Consider the following 23988-nt stretch of genomic DNA (forward strand, 5'->3'; position numbering starts at 1 on the left):
TGCTCTGTTCCAGGCTGATTAAGGCTATGAGTGTGTGTGTGTGTGTGTGTGTGTGTGTGTGTGTGTGTGTGTGTGTGTGTGTGTGTGTGTGTGTGTGTGTGTGTGTGTGTGTGTGTGTGTGTGTGTGTGTGTGTGTGTGTGAGAGTGGGTGTTGTAGAACTCCTCCATTCATGTTGAAGTGTAAACAGATCCCCCCATAACAATTTACAGACAGATAGTCATTATGTAGAGTAGATTTTTTTTTCTCAGCTTAGAGCCAGGAGCGCTCCTGCACCAAAACACAATACAAGATGAAGTACACACACACACACACACACACACACACACACACACACACACACACACACACACACACACACACACACACACACACACACCTTCTCTCTCTCTTTCTCTCTCTCTCTCTCTCCTTCTCTCTCTCTCTCTCTCTGGGTTTAATTATTTCCTCCTGAGTGTCAGCATGAAATTCCTTGCACCGAAAAGGTCTACATTCTCACAAGATGGATGATGAACAGCGTTAACCTCCGAGGATTTTGGCTCCTATTCTCTCTCCTTACTTCTCCGTGACGTTAACTCACTGAAGCGTAGTCCACAGTTTGAATTTCTGTTTCCTTTTTCATGCAGTGCACCTAGATTTTACAGGCCCAAGTATGCCCGTTAAAGTGTTCTCAACAGTGAGAGTTAAGCACACACGGGACACTGTGAGGTCAATATGAAAATTGGAGCTCTGGGGATATTATTCAGCCTTTACTATACCTCCTGCTTTTATGTCTGAAGTAATGTTTTTTTCTTCTGCTTTTACCGTTTCTATGGAGTTGCGCAACTCAAACCGTGTGGTTCATGTGGTTCAGCGGCAGCTATTATTGGAGTGAAATGTGGAACTAGTACTATTGCTAGTACTAAAAGGCAGATATTACATTATAATGAAAACGTTTTAATCTTGTGTTATACAGTCCCAAATATAGAGATCAACAAGAATGTTTTGAATTTGGGCTTGTCATCGCTTCAATTTCAATCATTCTCAGACAGATTTTACTTTGAAATGACTTAGTTCTTCAGGTAGGCCTTGATTTTAAAATGTCTACTGTAGCGGATTGGATGCACATGTGATTTGTCAGCATCTCTAGTTTGTTGTCCTTGCACATCTACTCTCCAGTAGTCATAACTGAACTGAGGAACAGTATGTTTGCGTGTGAAACAGTGTAAAGCAGTGGACCTTCTGAAAGGCTGACGTCTGTATAAATGAGAGTCTCATTCAGACCCCCTTTCTGCCTCTGCCATATGGAAAACTGATTTAGAGTGAGGGTCAAATACAGATCTGCATGTTCTTACCAAACACAAGCTCACTGTTGTCAGTATTTCCTTCCTTGGGAACGAACAAATCCCTGAGCCTGTAGGTATGTGTAACCAGGAATTTAACCTCAAACTGGCTGCTGTCCGAGACTAAGGAGTTCCTACGGATATTTCCTCACTCAATCTATAATATCCTAATGTACAGTTGTTACCGTTTGGACACTATTTTTTAGTTTTTACTCCAGTGCATGGATTTTTGTTGCCAAGGTAGTGGCGTGGCTCAAGGGCTGGCAATGTCTTTCGGTCAGAAATCTCCAGGTACTACTACTAGAGATGCACCGATTACAACTTTCTATGCCGATTCCGATTTCCAATTTCCTATTTCCATTGAGTTAGACCAGCCGATACCGATTTCAGCCGATTACGATTACATTTTTTTCTAACCACTTTACAGCACACGCAAATATTTATTTTCTATCTTTTCTTTAATAGAACAACGGCCGGTCTGTCGGTGCATCTCTAACTACTACCATTGAATTCACCTTATTGTGGCAGGCTGTAGACTGTCTCGTTTCTTTCTGTTTCCTTGGACAAACTTCTTCACGGGCCACTCAGCAGGTGGCATCTTTAGTCAAATATTGAATTGGCTATTATACTGCTATGTGACAACCGTGCTGTCATATGTATTTGTCTTTAACGGACGCCTTCATTTCTGTAATCGTCAACACAAGTATTGCATCTCATCTCATTCATTCGACCTTTGGAAACCACACATGCCGTTTCCTGGCTGGCATGTGCACTTTGAACCTTTCATGTCATTTGGAGGAGAGTGATGATGATGAATGGCTCTCGAGAACACCAAAAGCATATGTCACTCACAACCTTATCTGCAATGACTCTTCCTTTTACCGATAAATCTGTCAGTGATTTACTCTTAACACCTGCCAGATGCTTTTAATATTTGAACCATCTCGTCGGCCCTCCCATTTTCGGCCCCTCTTGTATTTATTTAGTCGGCAGCAACATAATTTCATGTCATTGTTTATTTAAAAGAGGGGTTAATGACAGTAAATGGATTTTAAAAAAAAATATGCCCAGAATCACATAGCAACTTTTTCTCAAAAAAATAAAAAAAAAAAAAAAAATAGTTTGTAAAAAAAATTTTTCACACACTTATACACAAACATAAATGGTGGTTTTTAAAAGTTTCTCTTATCTTTGCCAAACATTTGTCTTTATTGAAAAAACTGTTTGAATTGCTGGCCCTCAACAAGGCATAATGGCATCTCATTTCTGTGACACGTTGAGTCAATTGCTGTCATCACTCAGAGTAACTGCATAAAGTTGTACTAATGGAAGTAAGTACCACTGCCTGGCTTTTCGGGCCTGACATTTCTTTCTGCTCCGCATTTTAAGTTTGGTGTAGTTTTACACAGCAAGCAACAATGGTTGAATGACAAAAGAGCTTAAAGATTTCTGCCTGTTTACTATAATCATTTGCAGATTATTTTTGTTCCTCGTGTTCCCTGCAGTAGATTGCTCATTTCATATTTTAGTAGCAGAACCAAAGCTCCATTTGAGCTCCATGTTTCTGATAAGACTGAGGCGTCGGTCTTAATAAAGTTGATTTTATTCTTCTTATTCCGTCTCGCACTTAGTTAAAATTGGGATTTTGTTCTTAATTTAGTTTCCTTGTATTTGATGCCTTAACACTTGTATCGATCAATACTGCTGCTATTACATAAAGCCCTCTGTAAAAAAGTTAACAATACAATATTAACAGATTCAATAATAGATTTTCTTTTATTCTAGACAGTTCATTCTTGACCATGGACACAGGAGTCTGTATCTTACAGTGTAGTTTAGTCCAACAGTTTCAAAATATGATGCAAGTATGTAAAAGCCTAGGGAAAGGAGTATGCGGGACAGATTTTGTAAAATTTATCGTACATTTCTCAAGAGTGAGATTGACTAAAAACAATGAGACACTAAAGGTGCGATGAGATTTCTCTCACCGTAACAGCTGTCTTCCTCTGACCTGCCAAAAAAAGCATCCCTAGTTACTAGTCGCAGCCAAATTTTGGCCTTACACTAGTGGCTTGTTTTTGTACAGATTTCACAAAAAAATTCACGGACAATAGTACTTTTGAAGAAGCCTTTTAATTGTTTTGAAGTGCAGGATGAAAACATTTTGTGCAGAGGCTTTTAGCTCTTTTGCTCAAAAGCCTTAAAATGAAAAATAATTTCCACATCCACATAGCTTTGAAGGTCATGTGTAAATTTCACCTGCCCATGTACATGAGCAGCTTTGCTTTACTCTTTGTGGGTGTCTATGTGCAGACGAAAATATATGACCTCAAGCAGTTTGCACATGTCGACGCATCGGCCTATGCAGACGCCCAATGTCGTGTAAACAGAACAGTTTGCGCGCTTTCAGTGTTTGCATTATTTTGAAGTATATCCAGCTATTTAGAGGAGCCTGCCCAAGAACCAAAGGGGAGCTGAAAATAGTGGTATCTTTGAATATACATGGAACCCATTTTTCGCCTAAAGATTTAGAAGTTTAAAGATTTTTATTTATTTTATTTTTTTACTATTTTTAATACATTATTCTTTTTTAACTTTTAAAGGGGGATACTGTATACTCAAATACTGAAAAAAAAGGTGTGCTGGTATTGTCTCCAACCGGCTCTCACAAATTCTCCAATTCATAGGAGCCGTGACAATATTGAGTTTTTTATTGCTCTTATTTCCTGTTTTAAATACTTTCAATATTCGTCAATTATTGTATGCCATTTAGATTGGACAGTTATGGTGAACGTCTGGACTTAACAGACTCAGTTGAGTTTGGACTTTTCTCTATTAATTCTACTGACCGATTCTATAACTCGGCCAAGTAGCAGCTGATTTGTCAACTCCCTGTCTGGCTGGTGCTTCCCCTTTGCCATCTGGTCTGAATTTAGCCTTCTATGTCATCACTCGTCAGTTGCCAGAGAAGGCTCCTGGAAACATAACTGCGGAGGTCCATCCATGGAAAAACTGTTTTCCCTGAACCGGACAGTCACTTCACACACCATTTACCGCTTCAGCAGAACCGTTTTTCCAAACACGTGCTTACATACACGTGTACATATGGTGCGTTATCAACCGGCAAGGAATTTGAGGAATCTAAACCGTAAACTATGAGTGTTTTTCATTTGTCAAAATTAGCTTTAATCATTGTGTGCAATTATGGACTATTGACGATGTCATAAATAATGTTGGTTAGCCAAAGCTTCCGCATATCGCATGTTAGACCTCATTTCAACAAATTTCACTATTTTTCACCCACACAGTTTATTTTTCACAGTGTATTCCTGTAATTCCTTTACGGATCAACTATATTTGGGTTAAATCCTTTCTCTTTGTCATCTCTTTTGAAATTTCAACACCTTTACATCACACTGCACGGAAAGCTCGGTGATTATGATTGGATTTTTCATTTCTCTGGCAAGCCAGGCCTCCTGCTTGGCGCTTTAAATAATACTGAAAGCATTGAGAATACATTGACAAAAGGGACATCGTTTGACAAACTACTGCAAGGCTCTGTAGAGTTTTGGGAAGCTAAACTTGCTGATGGAGAAAGAGTTGTGTTTGGAGAAGTGTGTGTGTGGAGAGCCTGCAGCTCTCCAGTGAGAAAACACTGCTCACTCTGTCTCAGCGGTTGGCTGCTCCGTCACCCAGGTATGTTTCACAGATAAAGGTGTGTTTGTCGAATTAGTGGAGGGTGGAATGAGTTTCTTGCAGCACCGTTGACATATACGTCACACACAAACACACATTATGCACACTGTGAAAACACACACGCTAATTGTTGACTGGAATATAACTAGGAACACTGTTTATGTTTTTATTTTTCAAATGCCCAGTGAAAATAGGATTATATTAAAACTTTATGCCTGCTATGACAAAAAATATGTTTACCAAATATATTGAGTAATTTAGTCGCTCTTAAGTTTGGCAGGCTAATTTAGTTTAGCAAATTGTGTAAAATTAACACTAATGAATGCACAACATGTTGCCACTATGGTAATGTAATGGGTGCTATGTCTTCTCAAGAACACTAATCATTACTCATTAAGCAGATTGAGTTCTTGCAGCTGTGAACAAGCTGTGTTGGGGGTGAAGAACCCTGCTTAAATAATCTGTATTCACCTACACATGAAACCGTGTTAATGATTTATTACTTGCTGTCATTAATGGGGAAGTCAAAAGTTGCTTGATTCAGTGGTGAGGGGAAGTATTTAAAGGTCCCATGGCATGAAAATTTCACTTTATGAGGTTTTTTAACATTAATATGAGTTCCCCCAGCCTGCCTATGCTCCCTCAGTGGCTAGAAATGGCGATAGGTGTAAACCGAGCCCTGGGTATCCTGCTCTGACTTTGAGAAAATGAAAGCTCAGATGGGCCGATCTGGAGTCTTGCTCCTTATGAGGTCATAAGGAGCAAGGTTACCTACCCTTTCTCTGTTTGCCCGCAAAAGGGAATTTAGCCCACCCATGAGAGAGAGGCATCATGGCTTTCAAACAAGCAAAGTAGCAGTTGGTCAAGGCCACACCCCCCCCCCCTCTCTCCTCCTCAATAGCTTCAAATGGCACATACTAAGGAAAGCTCATTGTGGGACTGGCTCTAGTGTCTGTAATTCTGCACCAAGGCTGAATTTCGGGAAAGAGACTTCAGATACAGTATTAGGGGACCACTAAGGTCTATATAAAAGCATCCAAAGAGCACCATGTCATGGGACCTTTAAAACTCTTACTTCAGTAAAAGTAACAATACTTGCAATATAAGAATAAGGTTCAGGTAAAATTCACGTGTTGAAAATGTTGCGTGTATTATGAGTAAAATGTATTTTAAAGTATCAAAAGTAAAAAATATTCATAATGCAGAACAATGGCTCTCTGTGAGTGTTATACTATTGTATATTATATTATTGGATTATTATTACTGATGCATTAATGTGTAAATGGCATTTTAGTGTCATAGTTGACCAAGGCACTAATTTCTATATTTATGCCTTATGTAGCTACTGTTAGGTAGTTTGATCTGTAAAAATGCATCATATTTTATAAGATCATAGTATGTTTTGTGTATGAAATCTTAATTTGTTAAGTAACTAGTGACTGCAGCTGTCAAATACATACATAGAACAAAAACTAAAGCATAAAATGGCATGAAATGGAAACACTTGGGTAAAGAACAAATACCTCACTCTGTAATAGTAAGTAAAGTACTTACATTCCACCACTTTATTGATACTAAAATGTCACTAAAATCAAACAAGTATCCAAGAATGGCATATTTAGGGATCAGATTGCAGCTGAAATAAGGCAATCTTATTCTATTTTATTTCCGTACGATCTCTAAAATGTGCCTCTAGTATAAACAGATTAAATCTAATTTATAAAGCCCATTCTTTCTTAAAAAATAAATAAAAAGTTGTTTCTGCCCATCTGGCTTTGAGCCATCCACTATGCATTCCACACACGGCCCATTGAAGGGAGCTGATCCGAGCTCTGTGATAAAACGTAACCAAGTCAAAACAAAAGCTCTCTGGATAACTGCAGTGACTGAAACCGAGCTTTGAAGGCTCTCACAGCTGCAGAGGAGAGCGACGCAGCCCTCTGAGCTTAAACAGAGCACAGTGAGGGCAGAGCCAAACTGCCATGAGCTGCCTGACAGCCACAGGAGCCACGGCTTCAGGTTTCCTCATCTGGAAAAGCCACTGTAGCAGACCACGACCAAGGGGGAAGCGGGAGAGGGGATTATGCCCATATACTATCTTGTCAGACTGTCAGCGGGGTCCCTTCCAGCACACACCAGTACAGCCCTTCCTGTGAAAACCACAGTGTTATTTACACAGATGAGCAAATTTACTTAAACCTGCTTTAACAAGCAGTGTAAACAGGCTGTGAACACAACATTGACATACAGTTTGAGAATTTAGCAACATTATCATTCATTAGGAGCTGTGTTTTTGGCCATTTGGTGAATAATAACTAATAACTTAAATGAATTGGTCTCCACCATCTCCTGAAGGAAGTGTCTGGCTCTTTAGCTGCTGAATGCTCCACTATGTTCACCAGCCAGTCTCTAACTGTGTCAGTCATGCTGAGCGGGTAGTGTACAGTGTTTGTTTTTTTTAGAGCTCGTTTTTAAAAAAAAACTGCCGTTTGCTGTAGCTGAAAACAACGCTATGAGAGCTGTGAAGAAACACGGAAATATCAGTCCTATGATTTATCCTTTTATTAGTTATTGCAATATTGCCTGGGCTGGGCTAGCATGCACCAAATTAAGCTGCAAACGATTTTTCGTTTAGAAAAGCAAGCGGTCAGAATCATTGGCTCCTTAGCTCCAAAGAGTCACACATCAACCTCTGTTTCACAAATTTGGCATTCTTAAAGTGCTCATATTATGCTCATTTTCAGGTTCATAATTGTATTTAGAGGTTATATCATAATAGGTTTACATGGTTTAAGTTTAAAAAAACACCATATTTTTGATGTACTGCACATTGCTGCAGCTCCTCTTTTCACCCTGTGTGTTGAGCTCTCTGTTTTAGCTACAGAGTCAGGCATCACACTTCTGTTCCATCTTTGTTGGGAGTCGCACATGCGTAGTAGCTAGGTAAGGACTACTAGCCAGTCAGAAGCAGAGTATGAGGGTGTGCCACGCTAGCAGCTAGGTGAGCATTATAACGTGTATTACAAAGTGACGCACGTTCGTCACAGAAGTAAAGGCTGGACTACAATAGAGCTGTTTGGAGCAGTTTGTGAACAGTGTTTTCTGTTGGAGATGGTAAGTCCCTTTGGGGTGGACTTTGGGCTTTTTCACTTTGTAAACATAGAACGTGCACAAAAAAGATATATAACACAATAAAGGAAAAGGAAAAAGCCAAAAGCATAATATGAGCACTTTATCATTTATCAAATCAACGATCTTCAAGTTGCCCAATTTGTTCATGGATCATTAAACAAAACACTACCTTCGTTTTTACCCCAAATGATCAATTTCACAATTATCCCACTCACTTTTTTTAACTTATTTTGTTGTATATGTAACACTGTTGTTTTTCTATGTGTGCTAAACATAGAAAAACACATATATATACACATATATATACATATATACACATATACATATATACATACATACATACATTCCCTTCACATGTAAGATTTTGCGATTAGCCTTCCCAGTTAAAAAAAATAAATGCGAGGAGCGGTTTATATGATTTTGTAGGATCAGAAGGCAGATATTCATGCAAAGTTCTCATCTTTATTGTTTGTTTGACCCGGCCGCCACAGTGTGAACTCACTCGACAGCAACGAGCGTGTTCCAAATGCCTATGCGTGCTAAACTGCCGCCAGGGCCGCGCAGCTGATGTAAATGCACACTGCGTCCGGCGCCGTAGCCTCTTTGTCACGGGTGACACCCTGAAGTGCAGAGTCCAAACACCGCCGTGCCTGTACAAGATGTCCAGGTCCAGTTTCACAAGAGCAATTGTAACATCCAGGCTTGACCTTTGCCCCGCTTCTCGGATTCTCGGCCTTTGTTTCCCCTCCGTCCTCTTGACAAGTTTTAACAAGCGGGGGGGAGTTGCTGACCCTTTGAACCGTGCGGCCAGAAGCTGATCATTTGTGACAACAAGCTTGGAGGGCAGTCTGCGAGTCGTGATGACCACTGGGTTTCTGACTGATGCTTTGTGCCTCCCTGCATCAACGAGGCACTAAAATTCCTCATTGACAGTCGGTTGCAACAGTAAATCTTTATGGCCTTCCGAGCGAAACCGCCACATTGTCTTCTAACACTGTGACACTTGAGGATGATAAATTATGCATAAATGTTCAGTGAGCTCGCCTCGCCGTGTGTCCGTCTCCTGCTGACTCTAGCCTTGTAATGCGTTTGTGATGCAGCCATTTGGAAAGCTGTTTTGAAGGTTGGCGGGCACTGAAAAGAGACACGAGGACCAGACACAAACATCAGACAGACAGGTACACAATCTCCTCAGCTAACCCCCCACCACTCACCCCCTCCTCCTGCAAATGTCCTTAGCAGCTGTTTCTGTGCAAGTCACTGGAGAGAGGCTGCATGGAAAAAGGAGTTGAGCCAGCTGGGTGGAGAGCAGTGGGAGGATTTTTTCCACTTCTGTCTGTCTGTCTGTCTGTCTGTCTGTCTGTCTGTCTGTCTGTCTGATGGAGACGGGCAGATTTTTCGCAGCGTGCCATTCATCTTGGAACTGCGTTGACTATTGCATACAGTGGCAAGCTGCAACGTTTTTTTAAATGAAAGAGACCAAAAATAAAGTTGCACACTGTCACACTGCTAGCCCCTTCTGTTTTTTTTTTTTTCTTCTTCTTTCTTTCAATATTTAGTTCCATTTTTAATGCAACTACACATTGATAATGTGTTTCGTTCAATATACTTGACTTGATTTCCTTTGCCCGTGGCACACCAGACTTCAGGCACATTATTCGACTTTCTTTCCGCCATCTCGGTAAAAGAATGTGTCCTGAACGTAGCGATGTGTGTCGATGGAATGTATAAGGGGAACGGGCGTGCTCTATACCGTAGCTCATTCCTGCTGCACGCCAGAATGGTTCTGGTCTCTTTTTTTTATTTATTTATTTTTTATTTTTAACCAAACAATGGGATAAAGTTGAGGCAGGTGTTTTAAGTGAAAACATTAAGTATCTGTGCATTCAAACTTATTATATCTGTGAATTCTGAATGTGGCTATAATTCATGTCCATGCAAAAACCTAACCTAAAAGAAAAAAAACAAATAAGTGATATCTGATGAAGTTGCTATGCTGCAGATCCGTTCTGTTCTTGTTGTGCAGTGTTTGTTTGTTTAACAGAGCAGCTACAGGCCAGGACAAAGACAGACGGTTTCGGTGGAAAAGCTCCATGTCGGTGCATTGCAGACACACGGCTTATTTCTTGTCAGACAAACAAAACAAACAAACAAAAAAAAAACAGAAAAGAAGACGCGACTGTATTTATGTAAATCCCCACTATGATGAAGTGACATTTCTTCCATGTCCTCTTTGTCAATTCAGAGCGTTATTATTGGGACTCCAAACTGCGCATTCCCACGGCCGACTACCAGGAAGTCCTCCATGACGATAAGGCGGCGCTGGCCTGGCTCTTGGCCCTGCGACGCGTTGGCATCGTCTACCTGAAGGGGGCTCCGGGAGAGCAAGGCCAAGTGGCCAGACTAGCTGAGCGGATTGGTTATCTCAGGCTGACATTCTATGGGTAAGACTCTGTGACGTGCAACCATTTTTCTCTTGTCATCCCCAGCCAAGCCACTGTTTAATAATCTGACTCCCCACTAAATCCTGAACTGCTGAAATTTCCACTGATCATATTATAAGCTGGAGCAGAGCCCAGGAAGTGTCATTAGTCAAAATTAGACCAAAAAAAAAAACCCACTTTTATTTACATCCCTTTTCCAGGGAATCCGGGGGAAAACGGATAGATATTTTTGATGAAAAAAGTTCTTAGATTCTCACTTTACAACATTAAATGTTTAGGAAAACGTGTCCACTAGTCAATTACCTGTAGCTTTGATTCATTACGTTTCCACGGAGAAGCTTAGCGAGTGTCTGTTGGCCCTTTCAGCACACCAGAGTTCATCATTTTTGACTTAGTGCAGTGCTGATTACTTGAGGACAGAGACGGGGGGAAACAACCTAAGAGCATTCCAGCTTTTTTAAGCTAGAGGAATTACCTGGTGCACTCAGTCAGAACAGAGGTTTGGAGCGTAAAGCTTTTCCACTGCCAGCGGATGAGCTCATACTGCTGGAAGTAAAGACACTGCAGACGAAAGCTGAAGGCCTGCCATCTATCGAAACTAGAGCGTCTTATGAGTCGGGAATCCAAACGAGGCATGCAAACAGAACATAGAAGATAACTTTACCTCATTAGCCCTCGACTCCTACTGCATCTCAATGAAGTATCTGCTTCAGAGACTACAGTCTAAGCATTCCTGCGAAGCTGCCCACTTACCCCCTCAGGGATCCCTGCAAAGTTCATGTCATCCCATCCCTTTTCTCCACACACACCCTAATCATCGCTGCTTATCTTCTAAAGCCAAAGTGAAATAATTAAACGGGGAGGTTATTAATAAATGTTATCTTTGTCTTTAGGCACACGTGGCAGGTCCAGGACAAATACATGGCAAACAATGTAGCCTACACTTCAGGAAGGCTCAGTCTCCATTCCGACTACCCTGCATTGCACTTTGCGCCTGGAGTGAGTACAATTGGACTCATATGGTTTGTTTAGAGGATTAAACTGCACCGAACAGATATGGTATCACTTATGGATTTATGCGCTGCTTTTATGTGTTTGTTCCGACTGCTGGCATTCCGGCTTTTATTTCGTTAGAGTTGTAAAAACGAGCATTTGTGCGGCATGTGTGTGTTGTTGCCGTTGTAGGTGCAGTTTCTGCACTGCATCACCCAGGCCGAGGAAGGAGGGGAGAGCGAGGTGGTGGACGGCTTCCACACGGCCGAGCAGCTGCAGCGCGAAGACCCAGAGGCCTTCAGGACACTCAGCTCGCTCCTCGTGGACTACACCGACACGGGGACGGACTACTGCGACTTCATGCTGCAGTCCAAGAAATGCATCATCGAGTAAGTGGGGATGGGCTTTCAGATCACCGTTTTTTTTTTTTATTCCCCCACTCATTTACCGTCTCTGTATGAAGCAGATACAGACCTTGCACATTTCTCTGAAGACTTTGTGTGTGGCATTAGAAATGGGACACTGCCATCTGCTGTTCAGAGGTATTATGTCCAGATATCCTTTACATGGCCTCCAAAACCATGCGGAACAGAAGATTGTTCAAGTCAAATGTATTCATAAAGCACTTTTAAAGAGAGCAATGTGTTATAGCAGCACAATAACATTGATTGTCGTAACAACCACATTTGGGTCTGATGTTCATGTGTCCGCATACCTTTGGCCATGTAAAATACCTGACGAGATCAGTTCAAAACCATATTTAATTAATGTGTCCTTCAAATCCTTTTCTGGGTAAAAAGGACTGGAACCAAGTGATTTTTTTTTCATAACTGATAAATCCATTGATTCCTTTCTTGTTTGAGTCTATAAAATGTCAGAGAATATGGAAAGTTCCTGGTCAAGTTTCCCAGAGCCCAAAGTGACGTCTTCAAAATGCTCGTTTCGTCCAAACAGTCAAATATACCAAAAAATATTTAATGTGCAATTGTGAAAGAAAGCAGCAAACCTTCACATTGATTTTCACTATTTTCTGAAATGTTCCATACCAGATGATATCAGATTATTCAATAATAAATGAATGACCACTAGTTGAAGCCCTACTAGCGAATTTGGCATGTTTGCTAGATATTTGACTTAAATGTTTAATCAATTATCAAAATTGTTGCCAGTTAATGTTTTGTCAGTCTATATCCACGACGTTCCACTTCCTGTATTGCTCCGGTGCCGCTGGATGTCCCTCTTTTGGGCCGGATGTCCATTACCTTCCATTTTCTTTGTGTTAGCGTTCTAAACTCCGGTGGATTTCTGAGGACTATGGTTAACTGCTCCTCAGATCTCTGCAGGGTAAATCCAGACAGCTAGCTAGACTATCTGTCCACAATCCATCTGTTGCACGACTAAAACAACTTGTGAACGTACACGTGTTCCGCCAAAACAAGCCCCTCCCCGAGGCTTTTTTGCAGCGACTCCGTGTCTCAGTCCGGCGCCATGACGATTGTGATTGGGTTAAAGAAATGCCAACAAACCAGAGCATGTTTTTCTCCCATCCCGGGACGCTGTGTGTCTGGCAATGCGAGACTAACGTTTTGGCGATTAATCCGACTAATAGTTTCACCTCTAAAAGTCAAGAGTCGCCTTTGTTTGTCATTGAACTTTCCTGTCCTTCTTTGTCTCCTTCCGAGCAGCGTCACCGCCGACGGCCGAGTCGAGAGGATAAACTTCAACAACGCCACCCGAGATTCGGTGCTGGACCTCCCCGTGCATCAGGTTCAGCCCTTCTACAGAGCGCTGAAGGCCTACGTGGATATCATGAACCGACCGGAGAACGTAGTCACCTACAGAATGATGCCAGGTCAGTGTGCGCCTCTGTAAACTCTACCGACAGAACAATAACGAGCACGGGGAAATGTATCTGTAAAGCTTCCTAATCACAGTCTTTTGAGGCTTTACATACCCGAGATGATTATTCAGCGGATGAAATAGGGCTGCACGATTATGACCAAAATGATAATCACGATTATTTTGATCAATATTGAGATCACGATTAATAATCACAATTATTTGTTGATTTTAACCACAAAAAAAAGTATTGTCACATATAGGCTAATTATAACTGCTTTCACATCCATATTATTCTAAATTCCTCCTCTGTTGAAGGATACTATGCAGGAGTCATTCCAGCTGATGTGCGACTGCTTTGCGCGATTAGCCTTCCCAGTTACATGCGCATTTGCCATGAAAAGATACAGGCAACGCAATTTTCTGTTCACGTTGACGCCGCATGTTAAAATCCGATGAGCCCGGCGTGTACCGGACGAAATAGCAACGTGTATTACGGTGCCACTTAAATGTCAGCGTTGCACTCTGATGCTCCAAAACAGAAGTTAGAGGCAACAGAAACATGGCTGCATGTCACGCTAGTAAACACTAATAACACGTTTCACAGCAGGTAACGTTAGCCTACCGTTAGCTCCAGTAAACACTAATAACACGTTACACAGCAGGTAACGTTAGCCTACCGTTAGCTCCAGTAAACACTAATAACACGTTTCACAGCAGGTAACGTTAGCCTACCGTTAGCTCCAGTAAACACTAATAACACGTTGGCCTGTAGCGATGCGTCGATGACGTTGAGGTCAAAATTACGTTGACGTTAAATTTTTGCGGCGACGCTTCGCCATAGCTCGCCACGCACGTGGGAGACCAAAACATTGCAGAATGGAGAACGAAACAGCAACCTCCTCACATAATTCCCAACAAAGCCCTGCAAAAACCCCCATTAAAAGAAAAAGTCCTAAAAGACAGCTCACCCTAAATCATCGAAGGTATGGTACGTTTACAAACGTAAAAGGTGTCGTTATTTGCGCTCTTTGCCAAATGGAGTTGGCATACCACAGCAGCAATGCGGGAGCATCTGAAATGGAGGCACCCCATTGTCACTCGTGAAGGAGACAATAACAAGTAGTACTAACGTTGGCTAAATTAATTTCATGTTTGCGTATTGTGTTGTGTAGCGTGAGCTCTGCGCACTTCGGTGGTGCTAGCTAACTATCTTAGCTCTCCGTGCAGTTTGTTCGTGCTAGGTTGGTAGCTAACGTTAACGTTAGCTAGCTACTGGCGCCTAGACAGCTGTGTTTAGCTAACGTTAGTTATCATCTAATGTTGGCTTGAATGGTAGCTAGCTTACGGCTGCAGAACACAACTATCTATAGTAGCTAACATTAGCTAACGTGAACGTTAGCTACTAACCGAGCACGAACACAGAGAGCTAGGATGCGTTTGTTAGCCTAGCACCACCAAAGAGTACAGCTGCTAGATCTAGCTAATGGTAGCAAGCAGATTCCAGTAGCTTTGTACAGGAGAGATTTATGTTGGGACTGTAAAACTGAAAACAGGATTTTTATATTGTGTAAAACACTCTCAGGAATGTCTATACTGTGCACTGCACAGTGTTTTTTTGCACTACAACTTATACATTTTTTAGAGTTATGAGAGAGTTATGTTTGTACTGTAAAAGAGTAAACAGGCTGGCCTTTCATTTTGTATAACAGTAAAATAATTGTATTTATTTAATTAGGTGTAAAGCAGAAGATTTTTTGCTGTGCAAAACTGTTTAATAAAGCATATTAAGATTGTTTTGGTATTTATTTGAGATACATTATGGTTTTTATTAATCGAGCAACAGAAAAATAATCGTTAGATTAATCATCCAATTAGTCGTTAAAATAATCGCCCTATTAAATTGTTTAATAAATAATCGTTTACCCCCAGCCCTAGTTACACAGCAGGTAACGTTAGCCTACCGTTAGCTACAGTAAACACTAATAACACGTTACACAGCAGGTAACGTTAGCCTACCGTTAGCTACAGTAAACACTAATAACACGTTACACAGCAGGTAACGTTAGCCTACCGTTAGCTACAGTAAACACTAATAACACGTTACACAGCAGGTAACGTTAGCCCACCGTTAGCTACAGTAAACACTAATAACACGTTACACAGCAGGTAACGTTAGCCTACCGTTAGCTACAGTAAACACTAATAACACGTTACACAGCAGGTAACGTTAGCCTACCGTTAGCTACAGTAAACACTAATAACACGTTACACAGCAGGTAACGTTAGCCTACCGTTAGCTACAGTAAACACTAATAACACGTTACACAGCAGGTAACGTTAGCCTACAGTTAGCTACAGTAAACACTAATAACACGTTACACAGCAGGTAACGTTAGCCTACAGTTAGCTACAGTAAACACTAATAACACGTTACACAGCAGGTAACGTTAGCCTACAGTTAGCTACAGTAAACACTAATAACACGTTACACAGCAGGTAACGTTAGCCTACCGTTAGCTACAGTAAACACTAATAACACGTTACACAGCAGGTAACGTTAGCCTACCGTTAGCTACAGTAAACACTAATAACACGTTACACAGCAGGTAACGTTAGCCTACAGTTAGCTACAGTAGGAACTGGATTAAACACGGCTAAAATGCTGACAGCTAAACTGCTGACTTATGACCGACTGCTATCTGTTGTCCTCACGTTACTCTCTGTCCTCCTGTCTACATCTAAACTGAGCTGTGCGGTGCAGGGAACAACTCTTGATTGGCTCATGGAGGCACGTGATCAGACAGTGGTTTACGGATCTTTGAGAAGAAAAAAAACTTTAATACGGAGCAGTCTATGAACTGAATGACATATTTTAAATATCGCTCGATCACGTGAATTTGATCGTGGGAAGCCAAAATCGGGATCGTGATTAAAATTCGATTAATTGTGCAGCTCTAGGATGAAAAAAAAATAAGAAAAGGACATGAAAAAATGCCAGTGAGGCTCTGAGAGAGAAGGATCCACTCTGCGGGATACTCAGGCTTGTAGTGAACGCAACACGGCACAGCGGCCTACTACATCTTCGCCGTCACCGCGGTCACTACAACATCAGTCGGTTTCGTCTCGGTCACTGTAGACCACATCAAATGACCTCGAGGGTGGGGCAACTCTCTCTAAATAATCACTGCTCAGCAAAGTCTGCAGCATCGAGTGAACAGAGAAGAAGTAAGGGCCCCTGCACAATGCCTGCGTGGCGTGAGCATGTCAGCAGTGTGGCGTGTCCGTTTTTATTTTGGCTCCCATGTTAACAGGTTAGACAAGGAAACTTGTTTTGGTGGAACACGTGGGGAGGCGAGCTCTGGAATTAAAAACGGGCTGTCGAGCGCGTGATGAGAATTTTACTCCAAAAAATAAATCAAAATAAAACAAAAATAGATAAATATGATTTGATTGTCGGTTCTAGCTCGGAGGATGTTTCCCGAATCGACCGGAGCTTAGAATGCCGACGCAAAGAAAGCGGAAGGTGAGGGACATCCGGCGGCACCGGAACCATCCCGTAAGGCCGGTTACACACCGACTGCGTGGCGTGAGCGTGGCGTTTCTGTTGCGTGGCGTTTTCTCTGTCTTTACACACCAGAAACGGGTCTAAAAAATGACATATAAACATCTTTTCGTATTCTATTTTGCCTGGAAACGCTTCCAACACGCTTGCCTGTCGCGTGAAAAATAGGCGTCTGTTCCATTTCTAGCAGGCACGCGTTTCACGCAGGCAGCGTGTAAGCTCTAACCCGTTAACATGAGAGACGAAATCTAAACGGACACGCCACGCGACGCGTCCAGTGTGTAACCGGCCTAAATGAAACGTCGACATAAACCACTAAACCCCTTACCTGGACAGTCCAATCATAAATTAGCAATCGCAACTAGGCACGGCCGGACAGTTTGTCCACAGCGCAAAGTGGTGCACACAAAGGCCGTAGAAACCTTTAAAAAAAAAAAAAAACACAAGCGAAAAGTGTAAAAAATTGATTCAACAGTGTGTTTAACATTAGCATGTCTGCTTGAACTACTTTCCTACCTACAGTTGTAACGGATTGTTGCTTCCAAGACCGAGAAGCATCCAGTTCCTTACTGAAATAAGGATCGAATGAGAACTACCTCACACCTTCGTAACCAATGTCTTTGGTGTCGTTTGCATTTCAGGCGACATCGTGACCTTTGATAACTGGCGTCTGCTGCACGGGCGAAAGAACTACATCAGCCGGCCCGACAGGTTGCGACACCTCGAGGGCGCCTACCTGGACTGGGATGAAGTCATGTCTCGCCTCCGGATACTCCGCTCCTCGGTCCACGGGGACATTTGAGCTCCGACTCGGAGGTGACCGAGTGGCTTTAATCCGCCAGTTGAGCTCAACGTTGCTCTCAAAACGCTGAGGGCAAAGTGCAAAGACATTCAAGTGTCTGACAACAAGTCGAGAGCTAAATCTCTGAAATTGTCAAGCATCCAATCTGAAACAAAATTTGAGGAATTACACAATGATTCGGAGCGAGGATGCTTTCCGAAAGTCAGCTACATTTAAAGTGGCGATGGGGACTTTCTAAACTGGTAACATAGCGCAACACTTCAATGCAAAGATTATGGAAAAACACCTTGACTTCAAATGTTTAAGGTGCTTTTGGATTCAGTCATAGGGACTAGTGACTAATACGTTTTATAAGCTTAAATTTCCCCCGAGTACGGCACTTGATGATTATTTTTAAGATAATTCATCACGCTCAGTTCTCTGGTTAAATATTTAGCAACCTGCCTGCCTCAAAATACCTCTCTATTATCTATGTAACACACACTAATCACAGACATTTTATAGACTCCGTCTATAGTAAACTGTTGGGTATATTACGGTCTATAGGGAGTAGTGAACGTGGCACTGATTTCAGACAGAGCCTTTCTGTAAAGGCTTTTTTTTTTTTTTTTTTTTCCTTACCGCCTGAAACACTATCTTGCTACCTCTCCTGTTCAATCCTGTGCCTAAACAAAGGACGTGGTGTCCCCGACTTTCCCTTCATTCTGTAGCGTTGCAGTCTGAAGTAAAATTGCCTTAAGTACAGCAGCTGCAATGTACTGCAGTGTGAAGTTTCTGCACCTAAACTTTACATTTAAAAAGGTTAGTTCAACCAGTCTACTTCAATCAGTCTACTTAACCCTAGTGGCATCTGGCCAAACAGAAACATTTGGGTTCTATTTTCCTTCACCACTGTCGCACTAAATGCTTGCTCTTGGGGGGGAATTGTTGGGTCTCTGTAAATTATATTGTGTGGTCTAGACCTACTTTATCTGTAAAGTGTCTCGAGATAACTCGTTATGATTCGATACTATGAATAAAATTGAATTGAATCTGCGGAGGTTTTGAGATACAGTGTGCTGTCTATGTCCAGTGATGCATTTCTAGATTTAGGATTGATCAATATCGTCACAAAGCTGAATACCAGCCTGTTGATTTTAGCTAAAAAAATAAATAAAAAAAAAAGTTGACATTTTCAGAGGACAGCAAAGATACACTTTTGAAAATCCTGCGAATGCCTTAATGTGCCTGTATACAGGATGATTGAAAAATCACGTTGCAAAAACTCAAACAGCAAGTTATCTTTCCAGAAATGATGCCCTGATTATCTGTATAATCCACAGATGTCACTGTGGAACGCTCTATCAAAGGGAAACTATTAACTGGGAGTTCAGTGCATTATCCAGACGTTTAGGAAGTTAAACTGAATGTTTTAAAGGTCCCGTGACATGGTGCTCTTTGGATGCTTTTATATAGGCCTTAGTGGTCCCCTAATACTGTATCTGAAGTCTCTTTTATATAGACCTTAGTGGTCCCCTAATACTGTATCTGAAGTCTCTTTTATATAGACCTTAGTGGTCCCCTAATACTGTATCTGAAGTCTCTTTTATATAGACCTTAGTGGTCCCCTAATACTGGATCGGAAGTCTCTTTTATATAGACCTTAGTGGTCCCCTAATACTGTATCTGAAGTCTCTTTTATATAGACCTTAGTGGTCCCCTAATACTGTATCTGAAGTCTCTTTTATATAGACCTTAGTGGTCCCCTAATACTGTATCTGAAGTCTCTTTTATATAGACCTTAGTGGTCCCCTAATACTGTATCTGAAGTCTCTTTTATATAGACCTTAGTGGTCCCCTAATACTGTATCGGAAGTCTCTTTTATATAGACCTTAGTGGTCCCCTAATACTGTATCTGAAGTCTCTTTTATATAGACCTTAGTGGTCCCCTAATACTGGATCGGAAGTCTCTTTTATATAGACCTTAGTGGTCCCCCTAATACTGTATCTGCAGTCTCTTTTATATAGACCTTAGTGGTCCCCTAATACTGTATCTGAAGTCTCTCTTTTATATAGGCCTTAGTGGTCCCCTAATACTGGATCGGAAGTCTCTTTTATATAGACCTTTAGTGGTCCCCTAATACTGTATCTGAAGCTCTCTTTTATATAGACCTTAGTGGTCCCCTAATACTGTATCTGAAGTCTCTTTTATATAGGCCTTAGTGGTCCCCTAATACTGTATCTGAAGTCTCTTTTATATAGACCTTAGTGGTCCCCTAATACTGGATCTGAAGTCTCTTTTATGTAGACCTTAGTGGTCCCCTAATACTGGATCGGAAGTCTCTTTTATATAGACCTTAGTGGTCCCCTAATACTGTATCTGAAGTCTCTTTTATATAGACCTTAGTGGTCCCCTAATACTGTATCTGAAGTCTCTTTTATATAGGCCTTAGTGGTCCCCTAATACTGTATCTGAAGTCTCTTTTATATAGGCCTTAGTGGTCCCCTAATACTGTATCTGAAGTCTCTTTTATATAGACCTTAGTGGTCCCCTAATACTGGATCGGAAGTCTCTTTTATATAGGCCTTAGTGGTCCCCTAATACTGTATCTGAAGTCTCTTTTATATAGGCCTTAGTGGTCCCCTAATACTGTATCTGAAGTCTCTTTCCCGAAATTCAGCCTTGGTGCAGAATTACAGACGCTAGAGCCAGTCCCACAATGAGCTTTCCTTAGTATGTGCCATTTCTGTCTGTAGCTATTGAGGAGGAGAGAGGGGGGGGCAAGGTGGAGGGTGGGGGTGTGGCCTTGACCAACTGCCACTTTGCTCGTTTGAAAGCCATGTCGTCTCTTTCTCATGGGTGGGCCAAATTCCCTGGGTGGGCAAAACGGAGAAAGGGGAGGTAACGTTGCTCCTTATGACCTCATAAGGAGAAGATTCCAGATTGGCCCATCTGAGCTTTCATTTTCTCAAAGGCAGAGCAGGATACCCAGGGCTCGGTTTACACCTATCTCCATTTCTAGCCACTGGGGGACCATAGGCAGGCTGGGGGAACGCATATTAATGTTAAAAAACCTCATAAAGTGAAATTTTCATGCCATGGGACCTTTAAGCAGCACACATTACCTTTTTTCACCCCCAGAAGTTTCAGACAAAGCCATCCTGAGCATCCAAGATCCCAAACTATCCACATGGCTATCATGGTTAAGTGATAAAAGACATTTTTTTTTGTAATACAAGTAAACTGATCCTTCAAATAACCATAAACTGTTTTGATGATGTTATTAAAAAGCACAACGTGCTCATGTTTCAATATGGCCAGTTGGGGAAGGATTTCTTCTGTATTCTTGCTCAGTCACTGCCGTTACTGAAAGAAAATATTTCTTCTTCATCTTCTTCGCTAGAAAACACTACGACTTTATTCCATTTGTATGTAACCTACAAAAAAAAATAAAATAAAAAAAAATACAACATGGATATAATTTCCAAAAGCTAAAGTCAGTCTGATCGGGCGTGCACAGACATGCTTACCAGTGATGAAGGTTTATTCTCTGTGGATGCTTAAAAACTTAACTTTAATCAACAACTGCATTTCACACATTCAGTACTAAAAGAGAAACCTCCGGTCTTAATACTTTTAATGCTTGTGCTAGTGTTCAATATGGACTCAAACTAGTTTGTCATTCTTCTTTCACAAAAGGATGAACTAGGCTGAGCTTTATTTGCGATAACTTTTATTATATTGCCAAAGCTGTACATATTCTATAAATACTTTTTTTTTTTTTTTCAAATGCTGGAATACTTACTCCTGGCATCTCTTTTCATTTATTCCCTCCCATTACAGCAGCCGACTAGTACAGTGACAGAGATGAGTTGTAATACTCCAGTTTTAAAAACAAACAAACCATGTCCTTTTTAACTTAGGCGTAAAGAGCTGTGCCCCAGTCCCAAACCAATGGTAGAGATCCTTCAGATCCAGTTCAGTCAGATTTATATATTATTTATAGATAATATATTCATTAAGGAAACAGCATCTTCTGAATATCCTACCGATTATTTCTCTTTGCACAGTTAAATCACTAAAAATACAAGCATGTCAGAAACCAAAAAAAAAAGAAAGAAAATAAATACATCTTCCAGTGATATAGCTGTACCCATATATTGCTGATCTGGAGAAACCGTTCACCACACGGACGGACACACACACACGCACACACACACACACACAGAAAGTAAACGGGCCAGCATTAGGACCAGAATCAACTGTTCTTTACTAATACGGAACAGAAACAACATTAATACTTTAATCTCCTCTGGAAGCAGGTGACCACAGCGCTTAGGCTTTAAAACGTCTAAAGGATCAATCACAGGACGGAAAACTGCTGCTGGTCGCTCTGGAGATTTTTGTACTTTTGGCACAAAACCCAGTCTGTGATGTAAAAACAGGTGTATGTTTGTTTTTGTTTTTTTTTTCCCTTCCCCTTGGCTGATTATGGGGTTCAGGCCCAAACCTGACCGAACAGTGCCGGTGTTACACCACATTCTGTGACCAAAAGCTAATCCTTGGAAGTCTTTTTCGAGTGAAAATGCACGGGTTTCCTATGATAGTTAATTAAATAACTTTTCGATTTGGTACTGCTGGTCAGACACAACAAGTTTTAATAAGTCAACTTACATTTTGTCTATTTTTATGACATTTTTTGACCAAAAACGATTTACTGATCATTAAAATAATGGCTAGTTGCGGCCCCAGTGTGACCGCAGGTGGCATGGTTGGATGGAAGTTCCTCACACTTTCTACAAGCATTTTCTTTTAATATTATTTTTCAGTTTCGGATTTTCTCATGATCGGGGTCAGAAATTGTGACTTGCCATTCTTCTGCTTCTCTTGACCCCTTCTGGTGTCATTCAGTCTTTAGAACTGGAGAGAGAAAGAAATTGAGGGCTGAATAACAAACCAAACATATTGCATATGCTGCGTTCACGCAACGTCGCCCGAATGGGTGGGGTGGGGGGGGGGGTAGAAAGGGGAAAATCCTCAAGACAGGTCACTACTGTTTCGATGTAAAATGTGATCGTTCAACGGACATTTTAAAAAGATTGCCGACCTGTTTTAAAGACTGAATTACAGTGATAACAACCACTTGTGTAACGTATGAAAACATCCATGCAACAGCGCCCCCCTGCAGTCACACATTACACACTGCTGGAACACCGGATTGACACCAGACCATTCTCGGTTGTAACCGAGAGGGTCACCAACGGGCGCCGCTCAATTGGATAGTCCTTCAACCAATCAGACCGACGATCCGGGTGACGTAGCAGCGACTAGCGGCATCGACGGGTCGCTGCGCTTCAGGTGGCCGGCACGTTGAACGGAAACAAAAAAGCTGCTCGCCGTCGCTGCGCTACAGTCATCGTGTAAAGCCCGCCTCAGCGGTTGGGATTGGTGCCTCGATTTGGGAAAAAAATTGGAAATGGGCTTGAATGGGCTCTTGGCCAGACTGACTTGCAGAGCAAATCTCAAATTTGCCGGCAGTTCGTCGGGGGTTTTCCCCAGGCTACCGGTTTGAGCCAGGTGGGTTTGGTTTTCCTCTTCATTTCAAATTTCAGCATACAGAAACGGCACATTTATACATCACTTATTCTTTTAATTTTTTTAGACCAGCCGTTCCCACAGCATCGCAAACGGTTTAGACTTATCAACGACGCGTATCGCGTGGCTTTGTAGGCTGAATTCAAATGCGAGGTACTATACCACCTCGGACGTTTACTACAGCATCTCCACCGCCTGTTGCTTTTTAAAAGTGCAAAACACTCCAAAGTTTGCACCGTACAGAGCACCACAGCCGGCGTTTTCTTTTTTTTAACCGTATGGGATTCAGAGTTGATTTACCTTTGAAAGACAAACTTTAAAAACAGTCAAACTGAAGTCATCAGATTCACTCCAATCAACGTGTACTATAGAAAAACAAAAAGAGTTCTCTCTTACATTCTTCACCCTGTGGAAGCCAGTTAACTCAAGAAAACATGGCTCTGGCAATGGCTAACTACTTATTAAGTATTGCACATCTAGCAAACCAACAATTTGTGACAATTTTTTTTTTTCAGAGAAATGTACAGTCAATATATGTATATATTAAATAAATACTATATATAGAAATATATATAATATTTATTTTTCATCCTCATAGTAACATGCAATTAATAACAGCAG

General features: G+C 41.4%; 1 protein-coding gene across 1 annotated transcript in view; it reads left to right on the top strand.

Moving 5' to 3' along the window:
- Window positions 1-19259, top strand: part of bbox1 (butyrobetaine (gamma), 2-oxoglutarate dioxygenase (gamma-butyrobetaine hydroxylase) 1) — a 26186-nt gene extending 6927 nt beyond the window's left edge. Inside the window, exons 4-8 of the mRNA XM_039795300.1 lie at window positions 10394-10592; window positions 11486-11591; window positions 11778-11974; window positions 13271-13437; window positions 17631-19259. Of these exons, the coding sequence (XP_039651234.1) occupies window positions 10394-10592; window positions 11486-11591; window positions 11778-11974; window positions 13271-13437; window positions 17631-17791 (830 nt within the window). The 3' untranslated portion in view covers window positions 17792-19259. The remainder of the gene's footprint in view (window positions 1-10393; window positions 10593-11485; window positions 11592-11777; window positions 11975-13270; window positions 13438-17630) is intronic.
- Window positions 19260-23988: the final 4729 nt, after the last annotated feature.

This window comes from Perca fluviatilis, chromosome 3 (assembly GCF_010015445.1).
Source record: "Perca fluviatilis chromosome 3, GENO_Pfluv_1.0, whole genome shotgun sequence".
NCBI classification, from domain to species: domain Eukaryota; kingdom Metazoa; phylum Chordata; class Actinopteri; order Perciformes; family Percidae; genus Perca; species Perca fluviatilis.